Below are 26,964 nucleotides of genomic sequence, written 5' to 3'. Positions count from 1 at the left end.
TCAGACTCGTCGTCAGCTGCAGTTCCAATTATTCCAGCCTTTCTGAATCCCAACAGGATGGTTTGTCACTGAAGCCCATGTTTTCTTGATCCATCCAATGACTTCCAGGAAAGTTGGGTGGCGCATTCTCCCAGTTGCCGTTAAGCTGTGCTCTCCATCCATCATCCAATGCACCCACAGGTTACGCAAGACTGCCTTAAAGCTGCAGTTCACGGAGATGTCAAGTGGCTGGAGTATTTTGGTTCATGTGTTATAAATGTCACATATACGTCGCTCCGGAGTATAGGTCGCACCCCCAGCCAAACTATGAAAAAAAGTGCGACTTATACTCCGGAAAATACGGTAAATAAAATTACTGGTGTCTCTGTATAAGCACTAGCCAACTTGACTTCCCAAAAGGCTTCTTTCGAGCAAGTGAGATGTATTTTCAAGTTTTCCTTACTTAAAAACTATGAAAAGATTAAAAAAAAATCCCAACTCTCTTTACTTATAGTTCTTGTCTATGCTTAACCTAATCAAGCAACTCAATGCATTTAAGCATGCAAACATGGTCAAGATGACCTGCTGAAGTTTAAGCTGAGCATCAGAATGGAGAAGAAAGATGATTTAAGTGACTTTGAATGTGGCATGGTTGTTGGGGCCAGAAGGGCTGGTCTGAGTATTTGAGAAGCTGTTGATCTACTGGGATTTTCCAGCACAACCATCTGTTGGGTTTACAGAGAATGGCCAGAAAAAAGGGAAAATATCCAGTGAGCAGCAGTTCTCTGGGTGAAAATGCCTTGTAGATGTCAAAGGTCAGAGAATGGCCAGGCTGCTTTGAGCTGATAGGAAGGTAACAGTAACTCAAATAACCACTCATAACCAAGATATGCAGAAAAGCATCTCTGAATGCACAGTATATTGAACCTTGAAGCAGATGGGCTACAGCAGCAGAAGACCACACAGACTGCCACTCCTGTCAGCGAAGAACAGGAAACTGAGGCTGCAGTTTGCAGGGGCTCAGCATCATTGGACAATGGAAGATTAGAAAAACTTTGCCTCGTCTGATAAGTCTCGGTTTTTTGCTACAGCATCTGGATGGCAGTGTGAAAATTTGGCACAAACAACATGGAAGCATGGCTCCATCTTGCCTTGTATCAGTGGTTCAGGGTGCTGGCCGGGGGTGTTTTCTTGGAACACTTTGGGCCCCATAGTACCAACTGAGCATTGTTTAAAGTCCACAGCCTACCTGAGTATTGTTGCTGACCATACCATCATTTTACTGCAGTGTACCCATCTTCAGCCTTCAGCAGGATAACACACCATGTCACAAAGCGCAGATCATCTCAAACTGGTTTCTTGAACGTGACAGTGAGTTCATTGTACTTAAAGGGCCAGATCTCAGTCCAATAGAGCACATCATGGCTGTACAACTGACACATCTGGAGCAACTGTGTGATATTATCATGTCAATATGACCCCAGATCTCTGAGGAATGTTTGCAGCACCTTGCTGAATCTGGGCAATGAAGAATTAAGGCAACAACAGTCTCTGATTATTGTGTTTTTCACATTTGGGTGTTTTTGTAAGAGAACACTAATAGAAATTCATCAGCAACTTAAGAAGACAACAAACAGACAATATCACTGATGTGCTTTGAATATTTAGCGATCAGTTTACACAACAAACATTGTGTGCTGTTTGCCTCCTTATCAAATAAGCAGAACAAGTGCAGCAGATGTCCAATTGGAATTCAATCAGTGCTAATGGGTCAGACTAGGACAATAATGATCACAAAAATGATTTTGCTTTGAGTGGCACATGTAGAAAAACACAGATTGTAAGTATTATTAATTATTTTATTGTCCTGAAGAGCACACTGATGTGAGCTGCAGTTGGTGTAGTGCAACCTCCTATTTGAATACAGCACAAAGGTTACCTTTCAAACAAAAAGGCCTCATCAAATGCAATCAAGAAGTTGCCCCTAGGCTTCTTCTGTAGTCAGTCTAGCATACTGATGCTTTACACTTATTGACAAGCGTTAAACCTTTGAACCTGAGGCAGAATTGAGACAAAATAATTGAATTTCTTGTTCACTGCTCTCTCAGACCACTTGATGTTGTCACTCCTGTGAAGTTTGCTAAACATTAGTGTCAATTCAACCAAAGGGCTGAAGGTCAAAGCAGTAAAGATGCTTTAGTGTAGAATCAGCCAGCTTCCATATCAGTTCAGCATAGTTGTTAAAGTGGTGAATCACTCTTGTCTATATTTTTTATTTAAAGTTACTGCTTTACTGCATAGGAAAAAAAACAAAAAAAACCAACATAACTTAATTATTGACATGTTTTACAACCTCCCCAGTGAGCCTAAGGAGATAAAACCTTTCCTATAGGTATTTTCTAAGTAGTTTCCAGGTGCTTAATCCATGGTTGAAGTCCTAACTGTGCAAAATGCAATATAATATGCCCAGCCCAGGACACAGAGTGCCAAACAAATCGCTGAAATCCACTGAAATGATTACCTGTGAATTGTAGTTCTTCAGTACACTGCGTTTTAGCTGCCTTTCCTCAGCTGCAGTTAGTGGGGATGAAAATCAATGACATGGCAAAGCTGTGCTATTTTGTGTTTTATTGGGGCTTTTTAAAGAGTCTCTCAAAGTCGAAGTAGACACACACCTGTCTGTGCAGTCACTGTAGTGTAGCAATAAAATGTGCATTTAGATTTATTGCTGAGCTAACACCATCCCCAATGAACCGTTTTTTTCTCCAAAAAATGTGATTTCTGCTTTAATTTGCTTATCCCATGAAGAACAAACGGACTTAGACTGTGAAGCTGTCGTCCCGCTCATGAGCTCTTTCATGTGGCATATTGACGTGATGTTATGAAACAACAAAGGCAGAAACTACAGCAAGCCAGCAACAAAAGGTAGCTGAGAGAAAGCGAGGGAGGAATGGTGGATAAGCTGGAGGGCTTTTTTTTAAAAAATGTCTCTTAGCAAAAAAAGAAATGTGGTCTGAGAAAATTTATGTAGGCGCAAATACAAATACATGCATCTCCTTCACCATCAGCCTGGACTCACACTTTAATAAATGTTTTGATGGCCAACCCCTGTGGAACATTTATCTCTGTCTCTTCATCACAGTTTGATTTATGTAACAGCCACAGTTTGCATTAACACAGCTAAATCAATACTCATTATTAAAAGCCAGGAGAGGAGAACATATGCAGCAGGACCACATTAAACGTTAATTCACTGCAGAGTTTCAGTACGAAGGGTTTGTAAATTTGAGATGTGTAGCTGTCAATTATTTATGTTTTGGGGGTAAAAGAAAAAAGGTTTACTGGCCTTTTTCCTGCTACAGCATTTTTTGTTCACCATAAGTTCTCAATAAAGATCTTCTTATTTTACTACCAGCCTTGAGTGTCATGCTGTCAGCAGCTGGGTCCACATAAAAAAAAACTTTCATTAGCTTTTCTAAGCAACTTGACAATCTGATCAAGCCTTTCTTGGACTGCCTGACATGTTTTGCTTTCTCTGCTGAGTGCAGCAATGAGATTGTTTCCTCAATAACTATGTAATTTTCGTTAACACATTCCAGCAAACAGCCATATAACCAAATTAAAATGTGCAGGTCCTGCACCACCGTAAGTGCTCCTAATATTATTCAGAAAACGCACAAGCATTTTGGCTGGCTATATGAGATTTCTTTCATGGGAGGTGGGTTATGTAATCAGCTTGATAATATGGATGTACAAATCACTCGGTGACCTTTATTCTTATCAAAACTACATTTTCTTTTGTTCCAAACCTTGAATAGTAATAGACTGGCCTATTCTCCTGCATTCAATTTATTCACATTCATATTCTTTTTTAAGTTGCACTCATTAGCTTTCACGCCTTGAAGACTTCATTAGAATTTTCACCTTTACTAAAATGAAAAAAATAAATAAATAAAAATCCAGAAACAGTTTGCATTAATAAAAAATTACTCATGGGTGGTGCCAGTTACACAGCTCTTTGAGTATGCATCTCACACTCACATAAGCTCCCACTTCTCAACCCTGAAAGAGGACGTTCAACTTTATTTTCTCAGGTTATGTCTGTGATATTCAGTCAAGAAGCTGAATTCTGTTATAGCAGGAAAAAAGTTACCAAAGCAGACCAATTTTTGATGGGCATCCAGTAAAGTATTATATTATACTATAATAATAAGCCTGCACCTGCATGGCTGCTCATTAGGATAATTCAGATCCAGTATTACACAATAAATCAGAGCTAAATCCTCTTTATAGGCCATTTCATCCTTGCACAGGCCTTTTGGACCCCCATTGAGTGTTGTATTGAGAAAGCACGCTGATGCTACAATGAAGATGCTAATAGCATTACAGTTTGGGATGAAGGGAGATATGGCACAGTCTGATGAGTGCATAAACAACCAAGCTGCTCTGTAATGACACCTGCATGGGCCATTTGGAGCTTCATTTCCATTCTTTACTGCTTGCTGTCTCTTGCTACTTCACCCGATAATCTGCTTGGTCATGTTTGTTATCTACCCACAAGAACAACAGAAGCCTTTTAAGTTCCAGGCTTATTATTAACCTTTTCAGACAATATCCCCCATCAAAATGTGTTTCCTGCTCTGTAACATAAATTTGATGCTCTATGTTGAAACAGATCGCTACCTCATCATGAGTAAAAGTGTCCACAACCATAGTGACAACTCTTTGAGGCTGTATTTAAGAATAGTGGTGATTTCAGATCAGGATAATGATTATGATAATTAGTGCAAAGTATAGTATGGCTGAAGGAAATAGCACGTGAGTTATGCCAAATATAAAACCAAAGGGGATGGAGGGGGCTTTCTCTCCTCCACCAACCCCCATCAAGTAGAGTACAGTTTTCTTTCATGATTAATTAGTGAGTTGAGCTCTACCAGACACCCCGTTTTTGGTTTTCTTTTTCACTAGTTTAGTTGATTTAACATTAGTTTAGGGTAGAACACAATGATCCACTTTTTTGGTTTATTCAAAGCCTTTTTCATTTTGTTGTTGGTTTCAGCAGGGGCTCTTAAGTGTGTTTGGATAAAAGTATTTTTTTTTGGGGGGGGGGGGGGTGATGGGTATTTAAAATGTTACATTTAGATTTAGGGTTTAGAATTTAGATTTAGGGACTTATAATTTGGGGGCTTGTCTGGGGCTTGGAACCAGGGCCTCTCATAAACTAACATTTGTTATTAGGCACAAAGTACAGTTCTAGTTGATGGATATGGCATGTCTTTTGCATCAGGCATTGGCATTAACATGCACATCAAAATTCATGGAACTCCAGCCATTGAAACATTTCAGGACCACAAATGACAACCTTGTAACGGTTAGTAGCTTCATCCTCTTGGGGTATTTAGAGTACCATCTCCCAGGCAACATGGGGAGCTACCAAACTGCAAGTAAACCCATTTAATAGAGACATTGTTGACAAATTCCAATGGAAACAAAATGTCAGTATGATTCATTCTCGAGGCTGAGACTGTCAACTCTAGAACAATGACCCTGACCCTGGAGCCTTATTCCACAACAAACCAACAATGGTAAAGACCTCATAAAAACATTTTATTAAAATCTTAATCCACAAATTCTAAATATATTGTAGTTTTTGTTGATTTTTGTGAATGGTATAATTCTTGCAAAAATAAAAACAGAAACACAAGAGGTGATAAGTAGTGAGAACTTCAGGTCTTTAGTAAATCAGACTGCACTGATGTACTAATAATAAGATGCTCCTGCACAACAAAATATCAGAAAACAAGTGTATATTGACCAGAGGGATATTAACAAAAGCATATTTGGCCACCAATGACTGTGCACAGACTCCCCTATTGTTCTTGGACTGTCATCAAAGTCTCACAATAGGTTCGAGCCAAACACAGAGCTTGTCCTCACCAAAGATCAAAGCGTGGTCAAGGCTTTCATGCGACCCACTGCATTGTGTTTATCATGAGCCACTTTGCCTTTTGTTCATTCATGTAAATAGAGATGATGAAAGATGTGGTGCTGCTGCTGCAGACGAGCCAATCTGAGTCGTGCTCTAAGAGACCAGCAGAGCACTCTTAGCTTTTCCTCTCAAATCCCCTGTAAGCTCCTACAGTATATCTTTGTGGCTCACTGAAATATTAATCAGGCCTAGAGCAAAAGCGGTAAAGCCACAAAATCACATACACAGGACCATATGTGAATGAACACACACATGCGCGCGCACACACGTGCATGCGCACACGCACACACACACACTTTTCAGAGCATGGAACTTGTATAATTTAGTGGCTCAGTGCTTTTGATATCTAGTGGCTGCATGGCTCACTGTGGAATACTGAGCCTCAGACATAACTTCCTCCCCTGAGACAAAAGAGGAAACTGCAGAGCCCTGCTACCCTACTGCTGTTCACTGAACACAAAGCATACACGCATGAAAATAGTCTGCCTATATTTCACACTAAAGAATCAGCTTGTATTGCTTATATGCGCAATATACCATCTGGCAGTACAGTTTTATGTTCTTAACAGTAATTAATCCAGTCACCCCAGTGGAGGCTATGTGGAGTAACAAATAGAGATGTCAATAACCAGTCATGTAGGCATGACGAGCACAGAGAAGAAAGCAGATTTGTGGAAGGCAATATTCCCATTTAGCTTGCAGCGGTTGCAGTTTCTGGACTTATGGTTTCCAAGACATGATTGAATTTGAATGTATTTTGTGGCATATAAAGGTCAGTGCTTGTCATCCTATATAAAAAAAAATACAGTGCACAAAAAATTTAAGGAACACTTTGAAAACACATCAGATCTCACTGAGGGGAAAAAATCATACTGCATATCTACACTGATATGGACTGGGTAATGTGTTAGGAATGAAAGGATGCCACATCTTTTGATGGAAATGAAAATGATCAACCTACAAAGGGCTGAATTCAAAAACACCCTGAAAATCAAAGTGAAAAAATGATGCAGCAGTCTAGTCCATTTCTCAGAAATATAATTGCAGCAACTCAAAATGGTACTCAGTTTGTATGTCCCCCACGTGCTTGTATGCATGCCTGGCAACACTGGAGTATGCTCCTAAAGAGACGATGGAAGGTGTCCTGGGGGATCTCTCCCCAGATCTGGGACTGGGGTCCAGATCTGCCACTGAACCAGTCTGAGGTGCAACCTGGCAGCATCAGATGGATTGAAACATAATGCCCCAGAGGTGTTCTATTGGATTAAGGTCAGGCGAGAGGAGGAGCCAGGCAGTGGTATCAATTCCTTCATCCTCCAGGAACCACCTCCATAATGTCGTCACACGAGGCCGGGCACTGTCATGCACCAAGAGGAACCCAAGACTTGCTGCACCAGTGTAGGGTCTGACAATGGGTCCAAGGATTTCATCCCGATACCTTATGGAAGCCAGGGTGTCGTTGTCTAGCTTGTAGAGGTCTGTGTGTCCCTCTATTGATGCCTCCACAGACCATCACCAACCCACCACCAACCCAGTCATGCTGAACAAGGCAGCATAATGTTCTCCACAGCTTCTCCGGACTCTTTCACATCTGTCACATGTGCTCAGGGTGAACCTGCTATAAGATAAAGCTACTACTCAAGAGGAGGCAAAGAGAAGCTCACAGCAGAGACAACTTACACCACAGGAGGTAAAACAAAACAAAACAAAACAAAAAAAACCCCCAACAACAACAAAAAAGCTGCATTCATTATTGCAAAAAAAGGGCTTCATGCCCCCCAAAAACATCAAATCCTGCCTGCTACTGTACTGGTGACCAGCAGGATTCAGGCAATTTGAAAATACACAAAAGTCTGTTCAAATGAAAGAACGTAACCTGATAAAAAATTGCACTCACTCTGCAGCTGTTTTTCTAAACTATTTGCACCACATTTAGCTGACCCAGTAAAACCATGAAGCACATCACATCCCTTCACCGCACCATTTCACTAGGGGAAAAAACAGCAGGAAAATCTCCAGTCTGCACGGTGAAGCTGGGATTTAGCCTTCAGAACTGCAGAGCATCAAGAACTGCCCCTTCTGAGCATATCCCCAAAACATAAAGGAAAATCTAAACAGTATATTCATAAGCAATAACTCATTTGCGTTGCTTTGAATCTATTGTTGCCTTCCTTGCAGCAGTTCTTCTCCCAGCTTGCTTGCCCTCCCCCCTTTTTTTCTTATTTGTTCTCCCTGCACCAGCGTTTATGAGTGCTGCAGGAATCACACCAAGACCCACATGACTGCAGCCTCTTACAGCAAACAAAGTTATAATATGTCCATTAAAAAAAGAACTAGAGCCTACAGAGACCTCTCTATCTTGTCATACTTTGAAACAGAAAAACAAATTCGTGAGGCGATGGCATGGTGATTAGTACTTCAGCACTACAGCTACAAGGAGGACAGGGGAATATTTAACTTAAATGAGCAATTATGATTTTCTTGAAGCAGGCTTGTGAATATTTATGATGATTTTTCCCTGATTTCTATTCCAAATGTGATGATGTTACAAGAGGAAATAGTAGTAATTTTGCTGTAAATGTGTGTTTTTCAGGAGAAAGAGCTACAAAACCTGGCGGCAATGGATATGGAGTTGCAGAAAATTGCAGCCAAGTTGCATGACAAAACTGCATAACTGAAAACATTTCAAAACATCAGTGAATAAAAGTTGCAGTCGCAACCCAAACACTCAAAAAAAGTGGTACCACTGCCTTTACTTTGATATACATGGCAGTGGTGACATGCTGGCTGCTTTACAGACTGGACTGCACTGAGAATGGGATGACAAAAAGTGACCACATGCACGTGTATGAATTCAAATCCCAAACTGCACAAAGTGTGTGCAATTCTGTGCAAAGTCTGTACAAATCAAAAATAGAAAAGCAAGAGAGGGCAAACCAGAGATGGGATATCTTAAAAGTATGAGGAGAAGAGGAAGTAGCAGGGGCCCATGGCCCCATTCCTAATCATGATATCTATCCGCTTGGACAGTTCATCACAATGGCCAACAATATGTGAGAACAAATAATAATGAATTAGGCTTATATAGCACTTTTCAAGATATTCAAAGATGCCTTACAATTTCATGCACTATTCATTCACACTTCAATCATACTTGGTGGTGGAAGGCTATATTAGTAGCCTTCCACCACCATGCTTCCAATTTGCCGTAAGTGCAAATTGGAAGCATGGCTGCCAATTTGCTGCCAATTTGCACCTATGGCCTCTCCAACCACACCACACAACCACATTGACGCTTAGGCAATTTGGGTTAAGTGTCTTCACAGCATGTGCTCAGATGGGGACTTGAACCAGCAACCCTCTGGTTGCGAGGTGAGCACCTACCACTGCCACTCTCAGTGCACAAGGAAAGATGGAGACTTCCTGGGTGCACAGGAACACCAAAAGCAATGTGTATAAAATGTAATGTGCACCTGTGTTTTACAGCATACAAGAACTGTTTTGTGAAGTTTCACACACAGAATGACAGCAATGTCTCACAACATGAGTATCAACATGGCATGACAATGGGCCATACAAACCTGAGCCTATATGTTTCAAGGGTCTTTCAGTTCTTTGTTTCATCATTTGCTGACATTTTTGGAAACACTTCTGGTGTTTTTATTGCTCTGTAACAGTTGCCTTATGATCTATGAGTTAATAATTTTCTCTGTAGTTTTATACCATTGTTGCACAACGTTGCCCCTAGGCAACGAAAAAATATCTTTTGGGGGGGGGGGGTCTGAAATATAAAAAAAAATAGTTTTGGCAATTAAATGGCCCGAAGTGAATCAGTAAATGATGTCAAATAATTTTCAGCATGTACCATCACAATGTGTGCAGTGGACGGTTAAACAGCATGGGAATGGCTTGGATGTTTATAGTCAGAGAAATGTAAAAATAACATATATGAGATAATAGTTACTCAAATGTGTTCTGCAGAGTTTGTTCTGATTGCACTCAATAAATAAGTTATTCTGGGACCAAATCAATGTCTCTTGTTTATTATAAGTACCTGGGTGTTCACCTAAACAATAAACTGGACTGGACTCATAACACTGATGCGCTCTACAGGAAGGGTCAGAGCAGACTCTACCTGCTGAGAAGGCTGAGGTCTTTTGGAGTGCAGGGGACACTACTGAAGACCTTCTATGACTCTGTGGTGGCATCAGCCATCTTCTATGCAGCAGTATGTTGGAGCAGCAGCTTGTCTACAGCTGAGAGGAAGAGGATAGACAAGCTCATCAGGAAAGCCAGCTCTGTCCTAGGATGTCCTCTCGACTCAGTGCAGGTGGTGGGAGACAGAAGGACTCTGACCAAAATAACATCACTGATGGACAAGGTCTCCCATCCCATGCATGAAACTGTTGCTGAGCTGGAGAGCTCCTTCAGTGACAGACTGCTGCATCCTAAATGCACAAAGGAGCGTTATCGTAGATCCTTCCTCCCAGCAGCTGTAAGACTTTATAACCATCACTGCTCCCAACAAAAACCAAAATAGCCTACACAATGTAGGATAATATATAATATACTGTAAATAGTCCGGCCTGTTAAGGTTCAACACACAGGCACATCATGTACATTGTATATAGTGTTATTATTATTAGTAGTATTAAGGTTAATATTGTTTGTTGATTTTATATATATTCTTTTCTTAATAGTGTGAATTATTATATCTTTATTTATATTTATAATAACTGCGGCTGCTGTTACACCCAAATTTCCCCTCTGTGGGACAATAAAGGCTGTTTCTTCTTCTTTCTTCTTCTTCTTCTTCCTTGAAATACAACTTGGTCACATATTGTTTTTTTATTACTGCTTTTTAATAATGTGAAGGTACAAATGTAGCCCAAAGCACAAATAAAAGTTATAACCTAGAAGCTGGAAAGCATTAAAAATAAAACTTTTACACCTGACCTCATGACAAAAAACACCAAACCTGTTACTGTCAACAGAGAAACTATAAACTGGCTAACAGTTTACTTCTCATCTCCACTGATGTGAGTACACACGACAGGGGAAAGTGTTCCGATGAATGCAAACCAGACACTCAGTCTTCCTTACTACTGATGTGTCAGATCAGTTCAACAGAAACAGAAGTTAGTGCTGGAGGAAAAATCCCTACAGGCCACTGGGAATGCACCCTTAAATGATTTGATGCTTCTGCATTTGTTTATCCCTCAGTATCTTTCAGTTTCTGTCTCTTATTTTTGAAAAGCACAGGGCATCAATGGTGGACCTGCCAATTCTGGTATTTTATGGCAAATGCCAATTGGGCTCTACGGTGCCAGGCAGTGAGCACAGGGCCCGATAGAGGATGTTGGGCCCTCAGGCCACCCTCACTAAATCTATTTATGTTTAGGTCAGAGACATTCACACCAGTGTCCTGCTGGAGGTCATTTTGCAGGGCTATGGCAGTGCTCATCCTGTTCCTCCTTATACAAAGCAGCAGATACTGATCCTGCTATTGGGTTAACCCATTACAGGGCATTCACTGAAATACTTTGAAGTTCATGATTTTCAACCTGAAACATTTCAAACTCTAGGCATCCAATATTTTCAAATGTCTCAAAAAGTTCATTTTTGACTTGATTTGTTGTCAGAGTTTGTTTGTTTGTTTTCCCCCCTGTGTCTGAATGCACCTTATGCACTGAGACAGGACAAACTGCTGTACAAGGAAGGAAAAATCATGCAGTGTCAAAAAGACGTTGCCAACAGTTGTCAGTTTTAATGTCCTTAGCCACGCTGAGGCCACCTTACTATGTTTGAGCTCTGTCGCTGCATGTGTCAGCTCATCCCAATCCAGTGTTTGCCATAAAGACAGCAGCAGTCACAGATTATCCCACTGTTTATGCACAGCCTAGTTTCACACAGAGTTGGGAATGGAAAGAAAATCTCTTTACACTTACACACATACACACCCGCAAATGTACTTGTGTTTTGTACTTGTCAGTGCAGCACAGTGGGTAAATGTTAATGCTTCTCTGCAGCAGTCACATAACACACCTGATCAGAGCCACACAGTATCTGCAGCTAAAAAGATCACTGAACAATGAGCAAAGGGAGATAAATTAATAAAAAACAAAACAGAAAACAAAGCTCTACACACTCTTTTCTTACATGCACACCACGTCAGGATTAAGCACAACAACTAATGATGCAGATCTCCATTAGTTTTCCTCTACTGGTGCTGGAGCTCACTAGTTCCCAAGGGGAAACTAGATGGTGAGTATTGAAAGCTGGATGAATCACTGGCGAAATTTGGGCACAATTCTGACTTTCTTTAATGCACACACGCATGCCGTTTGGGCAAACATAAGGGAGGAAAGGCAATATTTGAAAATAGGGAGCAATTATGTAACTTCAACCAGAAACCACAAAGGCAAAAGATATTTTTAAGTGAATTAGCCACCAGGCATAACCTGCAATAAATATATATAGATATTTTTTTTTTTTACAAGAAGGACACCAACCCTAGCAGCAAAAAAATTCTGGGCTCAAGAAACTTCTCCCGGACAATGAAAATGACAGCGTAGTGTTGTAGGGCTGAGTATCACGTTGCATAAGCTCTCCGTGGTGGTGTCGTGTCCACCCGCTGTACCAGCAGGCAGCGGGGGGCAGACACGCCGCATGAACTCTAATTTCTGCGTTTCGTTAACGTGTTTAAAACGTGTTACCTGAATGTGTCACACTAACCGGATTACAAATTCACTTTCAGTAAATGTCGAAATTGTGCGTGCGTGAAATTCCGATCAAGTTACTTTCTTTGCAGGTCTAATGATTCATGACATTAACTGAGCCTAAGGTTCTTCCTCCCACGCCTCTCCAGCCCACTCCTCTCTTTATTTGAGGCGCTCCTCTGCTGCAGCCCTCAGAGCAGCAGGCGCCCAGTCAGCGCAGCTCTCTCCTGCCTTCGCGGAGGGACGAGAGCTACAGCTTTGTCACGTTTTCCCGGATATACCCTCAGCTCGCCAAGATGAGACTGATTTTATTCGTGTTAGCGGTTGCGGCTCTGTTGACAGGTAGGTGAAAGAGTTATGCTTTTCTTTTCTTTTGCTAAGCGCTGTGCAATAAGTTAGTTCAGCACCATGGACAGAGACGCCATCGACTCAGCTTTAATACAAGCAAACTGTTCAACATGCATCCTTTATTTCACACAGGAAATCTTGCGCTTCCAGTTGGGAAAGAAGAACAGAGACAAGATGTGGTATGTTTTTCGATTGTTCTTTTAAAAAATTTTTTAGTCAAAGCATTTTCTGTGCAAAGAGCTGCATATTTAGTTTATCTGAATTTTGCAGGTAACACGTTGTTTGGTTGAAGTCCTGTCCAAAGCTCTCTCCAAACCGGACTCTCAGTTGGATCAGCAATGCAAAGACATCATCCAAGCAGGTCTGTAGCACAAAAGATCTGCTATATTATTCCAGACATGGTTATTTTTTTGTGTTCGGTTTTAATAAGAAAGACTGCTGTTTGTTGATGCTACACCAGGGTGGTAGACAGAAGCTCAAAGCTTTAAACACATGTAAAATCCACTGATGGTTTACATAATAAAAAAGAAGGATCACAGTTTTCATGTCACTTCTCTCAAAAAAAAAAGATGCTTATTTCTAATTTAACACAAATAATGATTACTGTCATCTAAAAGTAAAAATTCTGCTACAAATTCATCAAGACTAGCACTTATGTGGATCTTTATAGATGGGTTTTATATTGTTGTTCCATCACAGGTATTAAACATGAAGACAAAAAAAGTGGGGATGGCTTAGTAACTCAAGAAGAGATAGTCAAAGTTCACGCAGAGCCGGTGGCAAAGGCAGCAGATGTGAAAGACATTGAGGAACTCCTGAAATCTGTGGAAGAGAAAAGAGAAAACCCAGAAGATGAACGCAGCCAAGAATCCTGGAGTCTGGGTGATGAGAAGGACAAAAGACATGAGAATGAGGTGGAAGAAGAACGGGAGAAGAGGAGCAGCTGGAGGCCTGGAAGGTTCCACCAAAAAAAGCACAAACGAGGAGAGGAAGAAGAGGACGGCGAGCGCAGTCAAGAGAGTTGGGGAGTTGATGAAAAGAGGTCACAAGATGAAGAAGAGGAAGGCGAAGAGAGAGAGAAGAGGAACTGGAGGCCTGGAAGATACCACCAAAAGAAACACAAACGAGATGAGGGACCTTTAGAAGAAGAGGAGGCAGAGGAGGAACGTAGCCAAGAGTACTGGGATATAAACAAAAGAAATGGGGATGAGGATGAGGAGGAGAGATACAAGCCCATTTGGAAACCCACACATCGCTATCATCACAAGAAAACACTCCACAAACGCAGTGATGAACCATCAGAGGGTGACGAAGATGAAGAGCGCAGCCAGGAGTACTGGGATTTTGACACTGGAAGAGAGAAAAGAAATTGGAGGCCTGGCAGGTACCACCAGAGGAGACACAAACGAGATGAAGAGCTATCAGAAGAAGCCAGAGAAGAGCCTGATGAAGAGCGCAGCCAGGAGTACTGGGATTTTGACACTGGAAGAGAGAAAAGAAATTGGAGGCCTGGCAGGTACCACCAGAGGAGACACAAACGAGATGAAGAACTATCAGAAGAAGCCAGAGAAGAGCCCGATGAAGAACGCAGCCAGGAAAACTGGGATTTTGACACTGGAAGAGAGAAGAGAAGCTGGAGGCCTGGCAGGTACCACCAGAGGAGACACAAAAGAGATGAAGAGCTATCAGAAGAAGCCAGAGAAGAACCTAATGAAGAACGCAGCCAGGAGTACTGGGATTTTGACACTGGAAGAGAGAAGAGAAGCTGGAGGCCTGGCAGGTACCACCAGAGGAGACACAAACGAGATGAAGAGCTATCAGAAGAAGCCAGAGAAGAGCCTGATGAAGAGCGCAGCCAGGAGAACTGGGATTTTGACACTGGAAGAGAGAAAAAAAATTGGAGGCCTGGCAGGTACCACCAGAGGAGACACAAACGAGATGAAGAACTATCAGAAGAAGCCAGAGAAGAGCCCGATGAAGAACGCAGCCAGGAGATCTGGGATTTTGACACTGGAAGAGAGAAGAGAAGCTGGAGGCCTGGCAGGTACCACCAGAGGAGACACAAACGGGACGAGGAGGTTGCCGAAGAAGATGCAGATGAGGCAAAGGACAGAGACACAGCTTTGAGGTACTTCAAAACTTTCAAATCTCACATCAAATAACTTATTGCAGGTTCGTTACCTCCACCTTGTAGCACAAAATACTGCAGATTACTGTAATAACAATCAATAAAAGCAAAATTTCATAAATGAAAAATACTTGACACATACACATGTTGCTATAAAAATAAAAATCTGGTAGTTCATCATATAATTGGGACCATTTTTCAGGTATCTTGCTGAGAAGCGCAACCCCTGGATTTACAAAGGCTACTACCACCCAGCCTGGTTTAAAAGGGATTCAGATGAACACACTGCAACCTCAAACAAGGTAAGCATGAGGTGTGATAATGCCAGCTTTGACCTAAGAAAATAAACTGAATGTAACTGTGATCAAAGAGCCATTAGTTCTGACTCAGCATTACCACCTTTGCAACAAAATGTTGCTTCATCCAGACTGAATTCATTGTGCATTGTGAATTCATTTTTATAGACACATACGGTAATGTGGTTCTGTCTTTTTCCTGTTCAGATGGATGAACTGGCCAAGTTGCTGAGCTATAAGATAAACCAGCTGGCCAACCACTCTAATCAAGAGGAGGCAAAGAGAAGCTCACAGCAGAGAGGACTTACACCACAGGAGGTAAAAAAAAAAAAAAAAAAAAGAAAGAAAAAGCTTCATTTACAACTGCAAAAAAAAAAAAGTGCTTTATGCCCAATGAGAATATATTTTCTGTAATTTTTACACTGAAAAAACAAAACAAAAAAACAAACCATGAAATCCTGCCTGCTGCTGTACTGGTGACCAGCAGGATTCAGGCGATTTGAAAATACACAAAAGTCTGTTCAAATTTAAAGAATGTACCCTGATAAAAATCGCACTTATTCTGCAGCTGTTTTTCTAAACTATCTGCACCACATTTAGCTGACCCAGTAAAACCATGAAGCACATCACATCCCTTCACCGCACCATTTCACTAGGGGAAAAAAAAAAAAACAGTCCGTCTCAGTAGGAAAATCTCCCGTCTGCACGGTGAAGCTGGGATTTAGCCTTCAGAACTGCAGAGCATCAGTTTAAATGGAAATGCACATCAAGAATCGCCCCTTCTGAGCATATCCCCAAAACATAAAGGAAAGCAGTAACTCATTTGCGTTGCTTTGAATCTATTGTTGCCTTCCTTGCAGCAGTTCTTCTCCCAGCTTGTTTGCCCTCCCCCCTTTTTTTCCTATTTGTTCTCCCTGCACCAGCGTTTTATGAGTGCTGCAGGAATCACACCAAGACCCACATGACTGCAGCCTCTTACAGCAAACAAAGTTATAATATGTCCATTAAAAAAAGAACTAGAGCCTACAGAGACCTCTCTATCTTGTCATACTTTGAAACAGAAAAACAAATTCGTGAGGCGATGGCATGGTGATTAGTACTTCAGCACTACAGCTACAAGGTCGACAGGGGAATATTTAACTTAAATGAGCAATTATGATTTTCTTGAAGCAGGCTTGTGGATATTTACGATAATTTATCCCTGATTTCTATTTCAAATGTGATGATGTTACAAGAGGAAATGGTAATAATTTTGCTGTAAATGTGTGTTTTTCAGGAGAAAGAGCTACAAAACCTGGCGGCAATGGATATGGAGTTGCAGAAAATTGCAGCCAAGTTGCATGAAAACACTGCATAACTGAAAACATTTCAAAACCATCAGTGAATAAAAGTTGCAGTCTTATTGTATGTCTGCCAGTTTAGTGTGCCTGCAGTGTTAAAATAGAAAAAAAAATGAAACCAACCCTGAAGCCTTGCCAAAGCTTTTTAATTGACTTGTTTTTGTGATATTTTGATGTTATCAAATTAAACAGCATGGGAATGGCTTGGATGTTTATAGTCAGAGAAATGTAAAAACAACATATATATATGGGATAATAGTTACTCAAATGTGTTCTGCAGAGTTTGTTCTGATTGCACTCAATAAACAGTTATTCTGGGACCAAATCAATGTCTCTTGTTTATTTCTTGAAATACAACTTGGTCACATATTGTTGTTTTAGTACTGCTTTTTAATAAAGTGAAGGTACAAATGTAGTCCACAATGAAGCTGCACCAGCAACTACATAATAAAACAAAGGGCACTTTCTGCAGGGATAGTAAAATAAAATAAAAGTTATAACCTAGAAGCTGGAAAGCATTAAAAATAAAACTTTTACACCTGACCTCATGACAAAAAACACCAAACCTGTTACTGTCAACAGAGAAACTATAAACTGGCTAACAGTTTACTTCTCATCTCCACTGATGTGAGTACACACGACAGGGAAAAGTGTTCCGATGAATGCAAACCAGACAGTCTTCCTTACTACTGATGTGTCAGATCAGTTCAACAGAAACAGAAGTTAGTGCTGGAGGAAAAATCCCTACAGGCCACTGGGAATGCACCCTTAAATGATTTGATGCTTCTGCATTTGTTTATCCCTCAGTGTCTTTCAGTTTCTGCTTCTTTGGTGGTGGCTCTTCAGCTTGCTTAGAGCCCGCAGGTTTCGAGTGGTCCATGGCAACGGTCGTCCCTGAGAGGAGGTAGCCCCCGCCCCCGCTCATTAGTAGCAGAGGATGTGTCCTGTCAGGCAACACCTAGGGACCAAACAGAATCACAGTCAGGAGACATTAACTCTACAAGAACGGTTTGAGGCAAATAACACTTTGGACCTGAGAATTTGCAAACACGCATTTATCTAGCTGCTGCTGCCGGAAAGAAAAAAACAAAACAACACACACACACACAAAAAAAAAAAAAAAATTGTGTCCCAAGTGTTTAGAAATTACTAAGGAGCATCAATAGGGATAATAATCAGCAACAATCCTAATGTTCTAATTAGTTTAATGCTTCCAGCTTCTAAGATGAGAATCATATTCTTTTCTGTGATGTCATTGCATATTGTGAATATATAGTCAAGCAATACACTTAGCTGGTGGCACAACAACCATTTAATTGAGAGCTTATATACCAAAACAGTGTAATGCAGAAAAGTGAGACTGAAGCAGTTTTCACACATGAACTGATGATCTGAGAGAAGTATATATAAGATTAAGAGGTGGGCCACACCTCTTAAATCTTTGAATTCAGGTGTTTTCAGCCCCATAGCCAGAGGTGTATCAAGCATCAAGCCATGCAGTCTGTTTTTACAAACATTTGTGAAAGCTCAGTCCTAAAGAGCGCAGCACTGTAACCAGCTTGTGAATTTTCTTCCCTCCTAGATATTCCACGATCAGCTGTCAGTGGCATTTATTGCAAAGCAGAATTGTTTACGCATCACAGCAATTCAGCCACAAAGTGACTGACTATGTAACGCTACAGAGTGGAGTCACAGATCGCTGAGGCACACGGTGCATAAAATCTCCAGTACTCCGCTGACTCAATTACTGCAGCGTCCCAAAACTCGTCTGGCATTAACATCAGCACAAGAACTGTGTGCTGGGAACTTCATGCCGTGGGTTTCCATGAACCTTTAGAATGAACTAAAGTGGAAACTGCGAGCCAGGGTCTGTCACTGAACATCAGCATGTGAGCTCACAAATCTTCTGGATGAAAGGGAAGCAATTCCCACAGACACTCCATAATCTTCTAGAAGGCCTTCCCAGAAGAGTAGAAGCTGTTATAGCTGGTATGCACTTACCAGCTATTATAGCTGGTATGCACTGTTGGTGTTTTGGAAGACTGCATGCAAGTATTTCTGTGCAGGTTGCATATCCACAGCACTTCACTCTAAGTAGCCAAAGACCTACTCAAATGGAAACAAACGCAGTACAATAGATTCTGTTTAGGTTGGACTGGATATTTAGCAGGTTTAGTCTGGCAGCTACCGAGTACAAAGTGAGTGTAACGCCTTTGTGTAAGAAAAGTCCAAATCATTGTCTAGTCGATTGACAGCAAAGATGCAGGCTATCCTGTCTGCTACATGCAAGTAAAGACAACTGCCTGAGTCAGAACAGCATGTGATGTGCACCATAAAACCAAAACAGTGAACTCAATGGTGATAAAGCAGTGCGATTATTCTCTAGAGGTTGATCAATATGAGCAACCTTCCTTATTCACAGTCATGCGATCTATTATTAGTAGAGTATCATTAAGTGTAGAAAATTAAACAAAGAACACAGTGCAGATTCAGAGTCCAAATACTCTCACCTGGTAATGTCTCAGCCAGGTGTCTGTGAGTCTGAGGTTGATTGTACCGCCACGCTCCTTTAGTTTTTTGTAGCACTCTATGAGGGGCTGCAGAAATAGACATGAAAGATATGACAGATTGCTCTTTCTAGCAACATAGGCATAAAGACAGTTAATATAAGTGCAGGTATGTGACAGGCAACTTCTTGGCAGTGACAACGTCCACTGCGTTCATGTAGCATGGATATTTCCCCAATGGTGCTCTAACCAATACAAGCCTGTCTGCAGTAGCAAATAATGAGAGATGACTCTAGGATCACTAATTATGTTTGTTCAGCAGGGGACATGGAAAATCTTACCTCTTTGTACTGGGAATAAACTACAAAAGGCCTGGAGGGAGAGAGGAATTTGAGCAGGCCCAACAGGACAGGACACGGGTGAAACCGACTGGCTATAACCAGCCTGCAAAGTGAGGAGGAGACAGACGATCACACAAACATGCCCAGTATGAAATACGCTGTCAGCTGTACAGGAAATGTGGAGGTAGGCAATATTGTAATTCAACTATTAGTGCTGCATGCAACATATTCCCAGAAGACTCAAAGATTTACTACCTTCCTTCCTGCAGAAGACATTCAGACCATATTTTAGATGGAACAGGCTGATTTATGAAAATGTGGGAATGATAAAGCTGCAATGATTCAGAAGGAAATCAACAGGCTAACAAGCTCAATACTTGAACTCCTGGCTCAGATGTCACCTTGATAACAATTCATCCATCAATCACAAAACACTTAAATGGTTTTTCACTTTATATGAAAGGAAATTGCTAAGCAATCAATTTCTTCACCTTGTAAGGGGCACTGTACAAAAAATAATTATGTGAGAGCTCAGAAGAAACAAATAATTTCTAATGACTTTTATGGAGATTTTTAACAACGCTATAAGCATTCATAAATTTCTCATCCCTGTAATCTATTTTAATTGCTCATTACAACGTGGTCAAATCTGGAAGCAATAAATAAAAAAATTTAAAAAAAGCAGAGCTGAGAGTGGTGGATGCTGCAGAGGGCAGGACAAGAGACAGAAACGTGAACGTAGGAACAAAATCCGACACCAACCCGTCAGCATTCTTGCCTTCCAGCAGGGCAGCAGCAGCTGCCAGCCTCTTCTGCTTCTCCTCTAGCTTCATCTTTTTTTCCTGAGCCTAAAAAACACAAAAACAAAATAAATAAATAATAAGAAACAAACCATGAGGTCAGGAAACTGTATCATAGTATACCATATAACACTGTAAGCCTTTTACTTTGGCCCTTTCAACATATCCTACTGTCGCCCTTGTTTTATCCAATAGGTATAAGTCTAAGGGTGTTCTTACACCTATCGCTGGTTTGCTCTAGTCTGAAACTTGCAGCATACACTTGGTAGTTGGGTCGGATCACCTTCTCACCATAAACAAAATGTTCCAGCTTGTTTGGAACCGGACTGCGACGGCCTCCTCCAAAGGGTCTCAGTCCGGTTGTTTTGGTTCGCACACATGTGCGATTAAAGCGTTCACATCTGCACAAATTAACTGCACCGAGGAGCAAAACAAATCATAGTTCGATTCAAATGGACTAAGCAGGTTAAAATGCTTCTAACACTTCAGAGAAGACAAATGACTGTACAGCCAACTGAGATTCTGTTATGTAGATTAAGATCAGGACCATAATTTATCAGGAGAAAATGATTCCAAGCATGCAGCAACAAAACTAGTTTTGCGCTGTGGATGGTGTCGTCTCAGACACTCTGAAGGTTGCAGTTTTCTTCTAGTTTCCCGCTGTGTGATGGCACTTGGTGTGCTCACTGGGCACTCACAGGTTTACCTCACTAAGTGACACTTTAACTGGCACCTTCAATTTAAACAATTCAACCCTCACCATGAAAACATCTGACAGCGCTGCCAAGTTTTTATTTGCGTTTTGGTTACTCACAAGCTAAACTGTCAACTAGCTTAACTTCACTAACCCTGAAAAACCTTACATGTATTTATTCATTTAGTTTTAATTTTTTAAGTCCAGAGTAACAGACGTCTGGTATATTTTTGTTTCTTGGACATAATAAATCATTTTTAGATGTCAAATACCTCGCTAGCTTACTGCTAACTACTACTAAATCTGCTCAACCTCATGTCAGTGGTTGCCTCTGTGTTTGCTTGCTTTTGGAAAACGAGACCAGCAGGCTAGCTCCTGTTGCTGCGTATCACAAACATAAAACGACATGGACTGAGGAATAAAATAAGATTCATTAGCATTGGACTCACCTTGGCTTCTTTGAGTCTATCCTTCTCTGTTTTCTCCACATCCTGGCCAGCATCATCACTGGTCTTTGTTTCCATGTTCTGCTCTTCTGGACTGCCTTGCTCTTCTGCCTCAGGTTGGTTTTGCTCCTTCTCTGCAGCCAAGCCGAGCGGCTTTTCATCTGTATTGTCTGAAAAGATAAATCTTTGTGACCTGAATACCATTAAGTATTTTGATTAATATTAAGAGAGTGTGCATTTCTAATGCTACACTGTAGCTGTACTTTCATGTCTGTAACTAAAAGGCTGTAAACACCTTGGAAAGACTGTTAAAAAAGAGGCAGGCCCTACCAGCAGTGGGGTCTTTGGCAGTAGTGTCTAGAGTGCCTGCCAGCAGAGCATTGACGTGGCAGATGGGAAACTCATGCAGCATGTTGTGAAAATGTGCAGGAAAGCCAAAACTCTCCACTCCCGCACGAACTGGCCCACCTCCTGGGTACATTTGGATCACTGAGCCATAGCCTGGATGAAGAGGAAGCACAGAGTATTTATTCATATTCAAAGATTTGTGTAGAAAGTAGTAAAGAAAGAAAAAAAAAAATTAATAATTGCATATACAAGAATAAACTTGCCTCCCATTCTTTCCATGATGGATCCCAGAACAAGTCCAGCACAAGTCTCAAACACCAACACCTTACTGCCAGCGTGGATGTTCGCCAGAGTCAACATCTGGGCAAGTGTGTCATAGCGCAGGTGGCTGCGGTACATGCAAGCACTCACATTATATAGTCATCTTACTGCTATTAAAAGAAAACTTTCACGCTTATTGATAATTCCCATAATGACTCACCAGATCTTCCCTGGTTCCCGGCCGTGGTACATCATAGCCAGGATGCGACAGGACGGTTTTAGAATCATCACTGTATTTTCATACCTGCAAAAGTAAAAAAAATGGAAACAATTGATAACACTAATTACAGAACAGTTTGTTAATTTTCAGCCCAGAACAGGCTGTGGACGTATCATCATAAATGACTCACTTTTTCTTCTTCTTCTTGATGTATTTATACTGGGAATATTCAGTCTTATCTCCGAATGTGGAGTGGTTATCTACAAGCTGCTGAATGATGTCCTGTGGAGCAAACACACACAGAGTTGCTCGTCTCACTTCTGTTAAATTCCAACATTTTAATTAAATATTTAAAATAATGTTTCCAGAAAAAGCCCCCCCCCCAAGAATGTGATCACCCCATCTCTTTATTGGTGCAGTGCTTTGTTGAAACATCAGCAAGCGTACATAAAAATACAACATAAGGCAAAAACAGAGTTTGTACGATTCTAATGAGCTTGAAAGTCAATATTTGGTGTGACCAACTTTATTCTTCAACACAGCCTGAACTCTCTGAGGCACCTTTCTTGTCATTCTTTAAGTAGTCTTCAGGAATAGTTCTCCAGGCTTCTTGAAGGACATTCAAAGATCTTCTTTGGATGTTTCTGCCTTTTGTTCTGTTCTCTGTCAAGATGATCCCACACTGCTTCAGTAATGTTGAGGTCCGGGCTCTGCGGAGGCCAAACCATGACTGATAGTGTTCCACCGTGGGTTTGTCTATCCAGGTATGATTTTACTGCATTGGCAGTGTGTTTAAGATCATTCCCATTCTGAAAAATAAGCTGCTGCCAAACAGATGTTTTCCACATGGTATTGCATGGTGGATCAAAATCTGATGGTACTTTTCTGCATTCATAATTCCATCAATTTTGACAAGATCCCCAACATCACTGGCTGAAATGCAGCTTCAAACCATGACAAAGCCTCCACCTAAAGAAAAAAATTAAAATTGGTTCTTTGCCAAGTTGTCTGATATGTGTAGATAATACTGGTTCATCCCTTGAGTTAGGTGTTTTTTTAATGCTTGAATGATTGATAGCTCTGTGTTAAGTGGCTTAAAAACAACCAAAAACAATAAAAACTTTCCACTGAAAATGGTCAGGTACAAGGAGTGGAATGAACATGAGCAAAAAAGCAGCTGAAGTTCAAGGAAAAACTTTGGAATGCCTTAAGAAACCCTGAAGAACTACTGCTCAAGACCACTTTAATTACAAGAAAATCTGGGTCTTTGGAAGCAAAATATAAATACAGCGAACCCTCGTTATAATGCGCTTCACCTCTCGCGGCCTCGCTGTTTCAAGGATTTTTTTAGTGCAGTTTCTTCTTTTTTTTTTTTTTTTTTTTTTTTTTTTTTTTTAACTGTATGAACGTGCATCGTATTCTGCGTCCTGATTGACAGCCAATCTCCTCCGTCCCTCGTCTCTGTCCAGTACAGAATGTGTTCGGCTTGAAAACAGGTTTTGATCTTTGGTTTCCTTCTATAGTACTGCATAATAATTGTAAAAAATAAAGCTGACTACTTCGCGGATTTCGCCTATCGCGGGTTATTTTTGGAACGTAAGCCCCGCAATAAATGAGGGTTCACTGTAACTCAGAATGGAGTGGAATGGTGATTTAAGTGAGTTTAAACATGACATGGCTGCTGGTGCCAGATGTGCTGGTTTGAGTATTGCTGATGTCAGAGGTCACAGAAAAATGGCCAGACTGCTTCAATCTGGCAACAGTAACTCAAATAACCACTGATTATAACCAAGGCATGCAGAAGAGCATCTATGAATGCGCAACACATCAAACCTCGAAGCAGATGGGCTACAGCAGCAGCAGACCACACTGGTGGCAATCCTGTCAGATAAGAACAGGAAACTGAGGGGGTCCAGGCCCTGAGTGGAATTTTATTATTATACTTGAACCATAAGTTACACAAACTCATACAATTTGGTAATGAAAAACCTGAACACCCACATTGCTGATAAGTTGCCCGTCATGTTTATATGATCTGCTGCTGGCCCTGGTACTCCACAGTCACCAGATCTCCATCCAGCAGAGCAACTTTGAGATGTGGTTGAACAGATGATTCACATCATGGATAATGAAGTGGGTGGCGAGTACAATAAGCCATATCATGCCTTGACTTTTGCTTATAGGATGCTGATCAATATTGGTTTTGGGTTGCCATGCAGTAGGCAATGCAAAAATAAGTAATTTCACCATCATCATTTACAAACCAGTGACAGAATAACTTGACACCTTCTCATTTTTATATGAAATTGTAAAGTTTCATATGTACCTGACCCTTCAGACCTTTCTCTTTAAGTGCTTCAATGTCATCCCTGGTGAGTTTCTGTGATTTGCCATCATCAACAATGTTTCTGTTATCTGTGCCGGTCTCCATTGCATCTGGGAAGAACAAACATGCACAACAAGACACTAATTAAAGTAAACATTCAAGAGTTGTGGGCAGTCAGGAGTCTCTGACACAGTTCATTTTGGGTAGTCTGGATATAACAGACTTTCATCACAAGTCCAAACATCACTGGCAGCATAAAATAAGTATAACTGAAATACGAAGAAGACTGGTGTATGTGCGATATTTAACAGCTGGTTACACACCAGGGGCGGCAGCTGATTGCTTGAGCTCCTGTGGCTTTAGATGTCCTCCAGACAAAATTTCAAATGTGGTGCCATACAGCTGTCCCACTGCATTATCCAGGAAGACCCACTGCTTCTCAAAAATCACCTTTCTGAGAGGGACAGAAAGAGCAATCTGTTAGTAGTATCTGCACACACGTGTTGATCTGAAAACAACAAATACTTTTTTTTTAATGTTTATATCACTTGTGTGGAGCTAATCCTCAATTTGAGAAGATAAAATAACAAACAACACACATTAAATAACGTATTGAAGATGGTTAAATTAAAAATGCTTAAACTTTTCTTTTTAAGTTGCCGACTTACTTCCTCGGCAGAATTTGCACGGCTTTGAAGATTTCCCCTCGTTTCAACACAACGCAGTCACCCTCTTTAATCCTGTACTGATAATCATCGTCTCCGTTGTCCGCCATAATGAGGCAGATAAACGAGCTCACCAGTCACTTGAACGATAAATGCTTTTCTCTGCTAATCGTACAGGGTCGTCGCTGTCAGGGCACGCTTTATAAAGGTACTACACTACCCTGAATTAATAGCAAAATACCCCAAATTAATATTTCCACGTGTTAGCTTTCACTTCCCTAGCTCCTCAGGATGGTTAAACGAAAGCAGAGTGGTGCTAGTGTCGTGCTTCGACATATGTACCTGTGATTGGCTGGTTGGAGATCGATGAACTCGCTAGCCAATAGGAGCGAAGTGCGATGAGTTAAACTGTAGATCTCAGAATCATCGATATAGGGCTAGGGGGCGCGGAGAAGGGTGGCGTTGATCTTTCCCGATTGAGAAAACGACTTCACAGCTGAACTGGAAGCAGCGGTAGTTTAACAGAGATGCAAAATGATGGATTGTATTTGTAGTGTAGTAATGTGTGGTGGGCAATATGCGCAGAAGCATACTCATAGCTAATATGTGGTTCTTTCTACAGTCATATCTGGCAATTAAAATCTGCTCTGGCAATATTTTAGTATGTTTTCGTATATTATCAATATCAAACAGCCTGAGGCATTACAGCATTATTATCACTGCAATACAATGAAAAATATGCAATTTTGTTCTCTTATAATATACTGACATTTACCATTTACTATGAATATCTTAAGCAGATTTAGTCATTTCTGCCAGCTGGAAGTCATGAATCCAACATCCACCAAACTTAAAGGTTTATCTCAATTTTCCATTTCTAACGGTCTTCCCCAGGTTTGGGCTGTAATCACACGGTTGATCAGATGTTCATTTGAAAAGAAAAACACCACCTTAAGCATAAAGAAAAAATGGTGGCAGCATCATGTTGTTGGGGTGCTTTGACTACAGAAATAAGATAGCACAGATGAGTTTTCCAAATAAACATAACACCAAGCGTACTTCTAAAACTGTAGCAAAATCATTTAAGGTTAATGTGTTAGAATGGCTACTGCAAAGCTCGGGCCTGGAGGCAACAGAAAATCTGTGGACAGAACTGAAGGCGAGTGTGCAAGAAAAGAGGCCTACAAAATCAATTTTGCCAGTAAGAAGAGGCCAATACTCCTACAACTTATCTGTAGAACCAGAAACGTCTGACCAGGATTTAAAGACAGTTCCAGCAAATACTGACAAAGTGTACAGGTGTAACTTCTAACCCACTGGGAATATGACAAATATTCAGTCTCAAGCCTGGATAAACAGGGAGGGCTGTGTCAGGAAGGACATCTGGTATAAAATCTTTGCAACATCAAATATGCAGATGATCAAAAGTAAGATTGTCATTATTCAAGGCCTAGATTAACAACCATCATCTGTTGGTGGTGCTTTTAGAAACTGTGCTACTGTTGGCTAAAGACAGAGGAGGATAGGGAGAAGGCGTGTTTGGAGGCAGCGAGAGAA

At 41.0% G+C, this 26,964-nt stretch overlaps 2 protein-coding genes across 3 annotated transcripts; one reads left to right on the top strand and one right to left on the bottom strand.

Annotated features, from left to right (window-relative positions):
* Positions 1–10,875: 10,875 nt before the first annotated feature.
* Positions 10,876–25,717, bottom strand: trmt6 (tRNA methyltransferase 6 non-catalytic subunit). Of its 2 annotated transcripts, XM_030721253.1 has the most exons (13): positions 25,411–25,717; positions 25,066–25,196; positions 24,743–24,852; positions 22,607–22,698; positions 22,417–22,500; positions 22,199–22,323; positions 21,918–22,088; positions 21,591–21,757; positions 20,410–20,495; positions 19,648–19,750; positions 19,310–19,396; positions 17,566–17,757; positions 10,876–11,150 (listed from the first exon to the last, which is right to left on the bottom strand). In XM_030721253.1, exons 1-12 carry the CDS (start codon positions 25,515–25,517, stop codon positions 17,596–17,598), a joined length of 1,425 nt encoding a protein of 474 aa, XP_030577113.1. In that variant the 5' UTR covers positions 25,518–25,717; the 3' UTR covers positions 10,876–11,150; positions 17,566–17,595. The 2 variants fall into 2 exon arrangements, with proteins under 2 accessions (XP_030577113.1, XP_030577112.1); XM_030721252.1 differs by lacking the exon at positions 10,876–11,150 and having other exon boundaries at positions 17,125–17,757.
* Positions 12,884–17,110, top strand: chgb (chromogranin B). Its single transcript, XM_030721251.1, has 7 exons — positions 12,884–13,029; positions 13,168–13,214; positions 13,306–13,396; positions 13,735–15,163; positions 15,366–15,465; positions 15,667–15,777; positions 16,736–17,110. The coding sequence occupies exons 1-7, from the start codon at positions 12,984–12,986 to the stop codon at positions 16,814–16,816; spliced, it is 1,905 nt and encodes a 634-aa protein (XP_030577111.1). The 5' UTR covers positions 12,884–12,983; the 3' UTR covers positions 16,817–17,110.
* Positions 25,718–26,964: the final 1,247 nt, after the last annotated feature.

This window comes from Archocentrus centrarchus, chromosome 24 (genome assembly GCF_007364275.1).
Source record: "Archocentrus centrarchus isolate MPI-CPG fArcCen1 chromosome 24, fArcCen1, whole genome shotgun sequence".
In the NCBI taxonomy this organism is placed as follows: domain Eukaryota; kingdom Metazoa; phylum Chordata; class Actinopteri; order Cichliformes; family Cichlidae; genus Archocentrus; species Archocentrus centrarchus.
The sequence above is the reverse complement of the archived record's forward strand: the minus strand, read 5'-3'. Positions and strand labels throughout refer to the sequence as shown.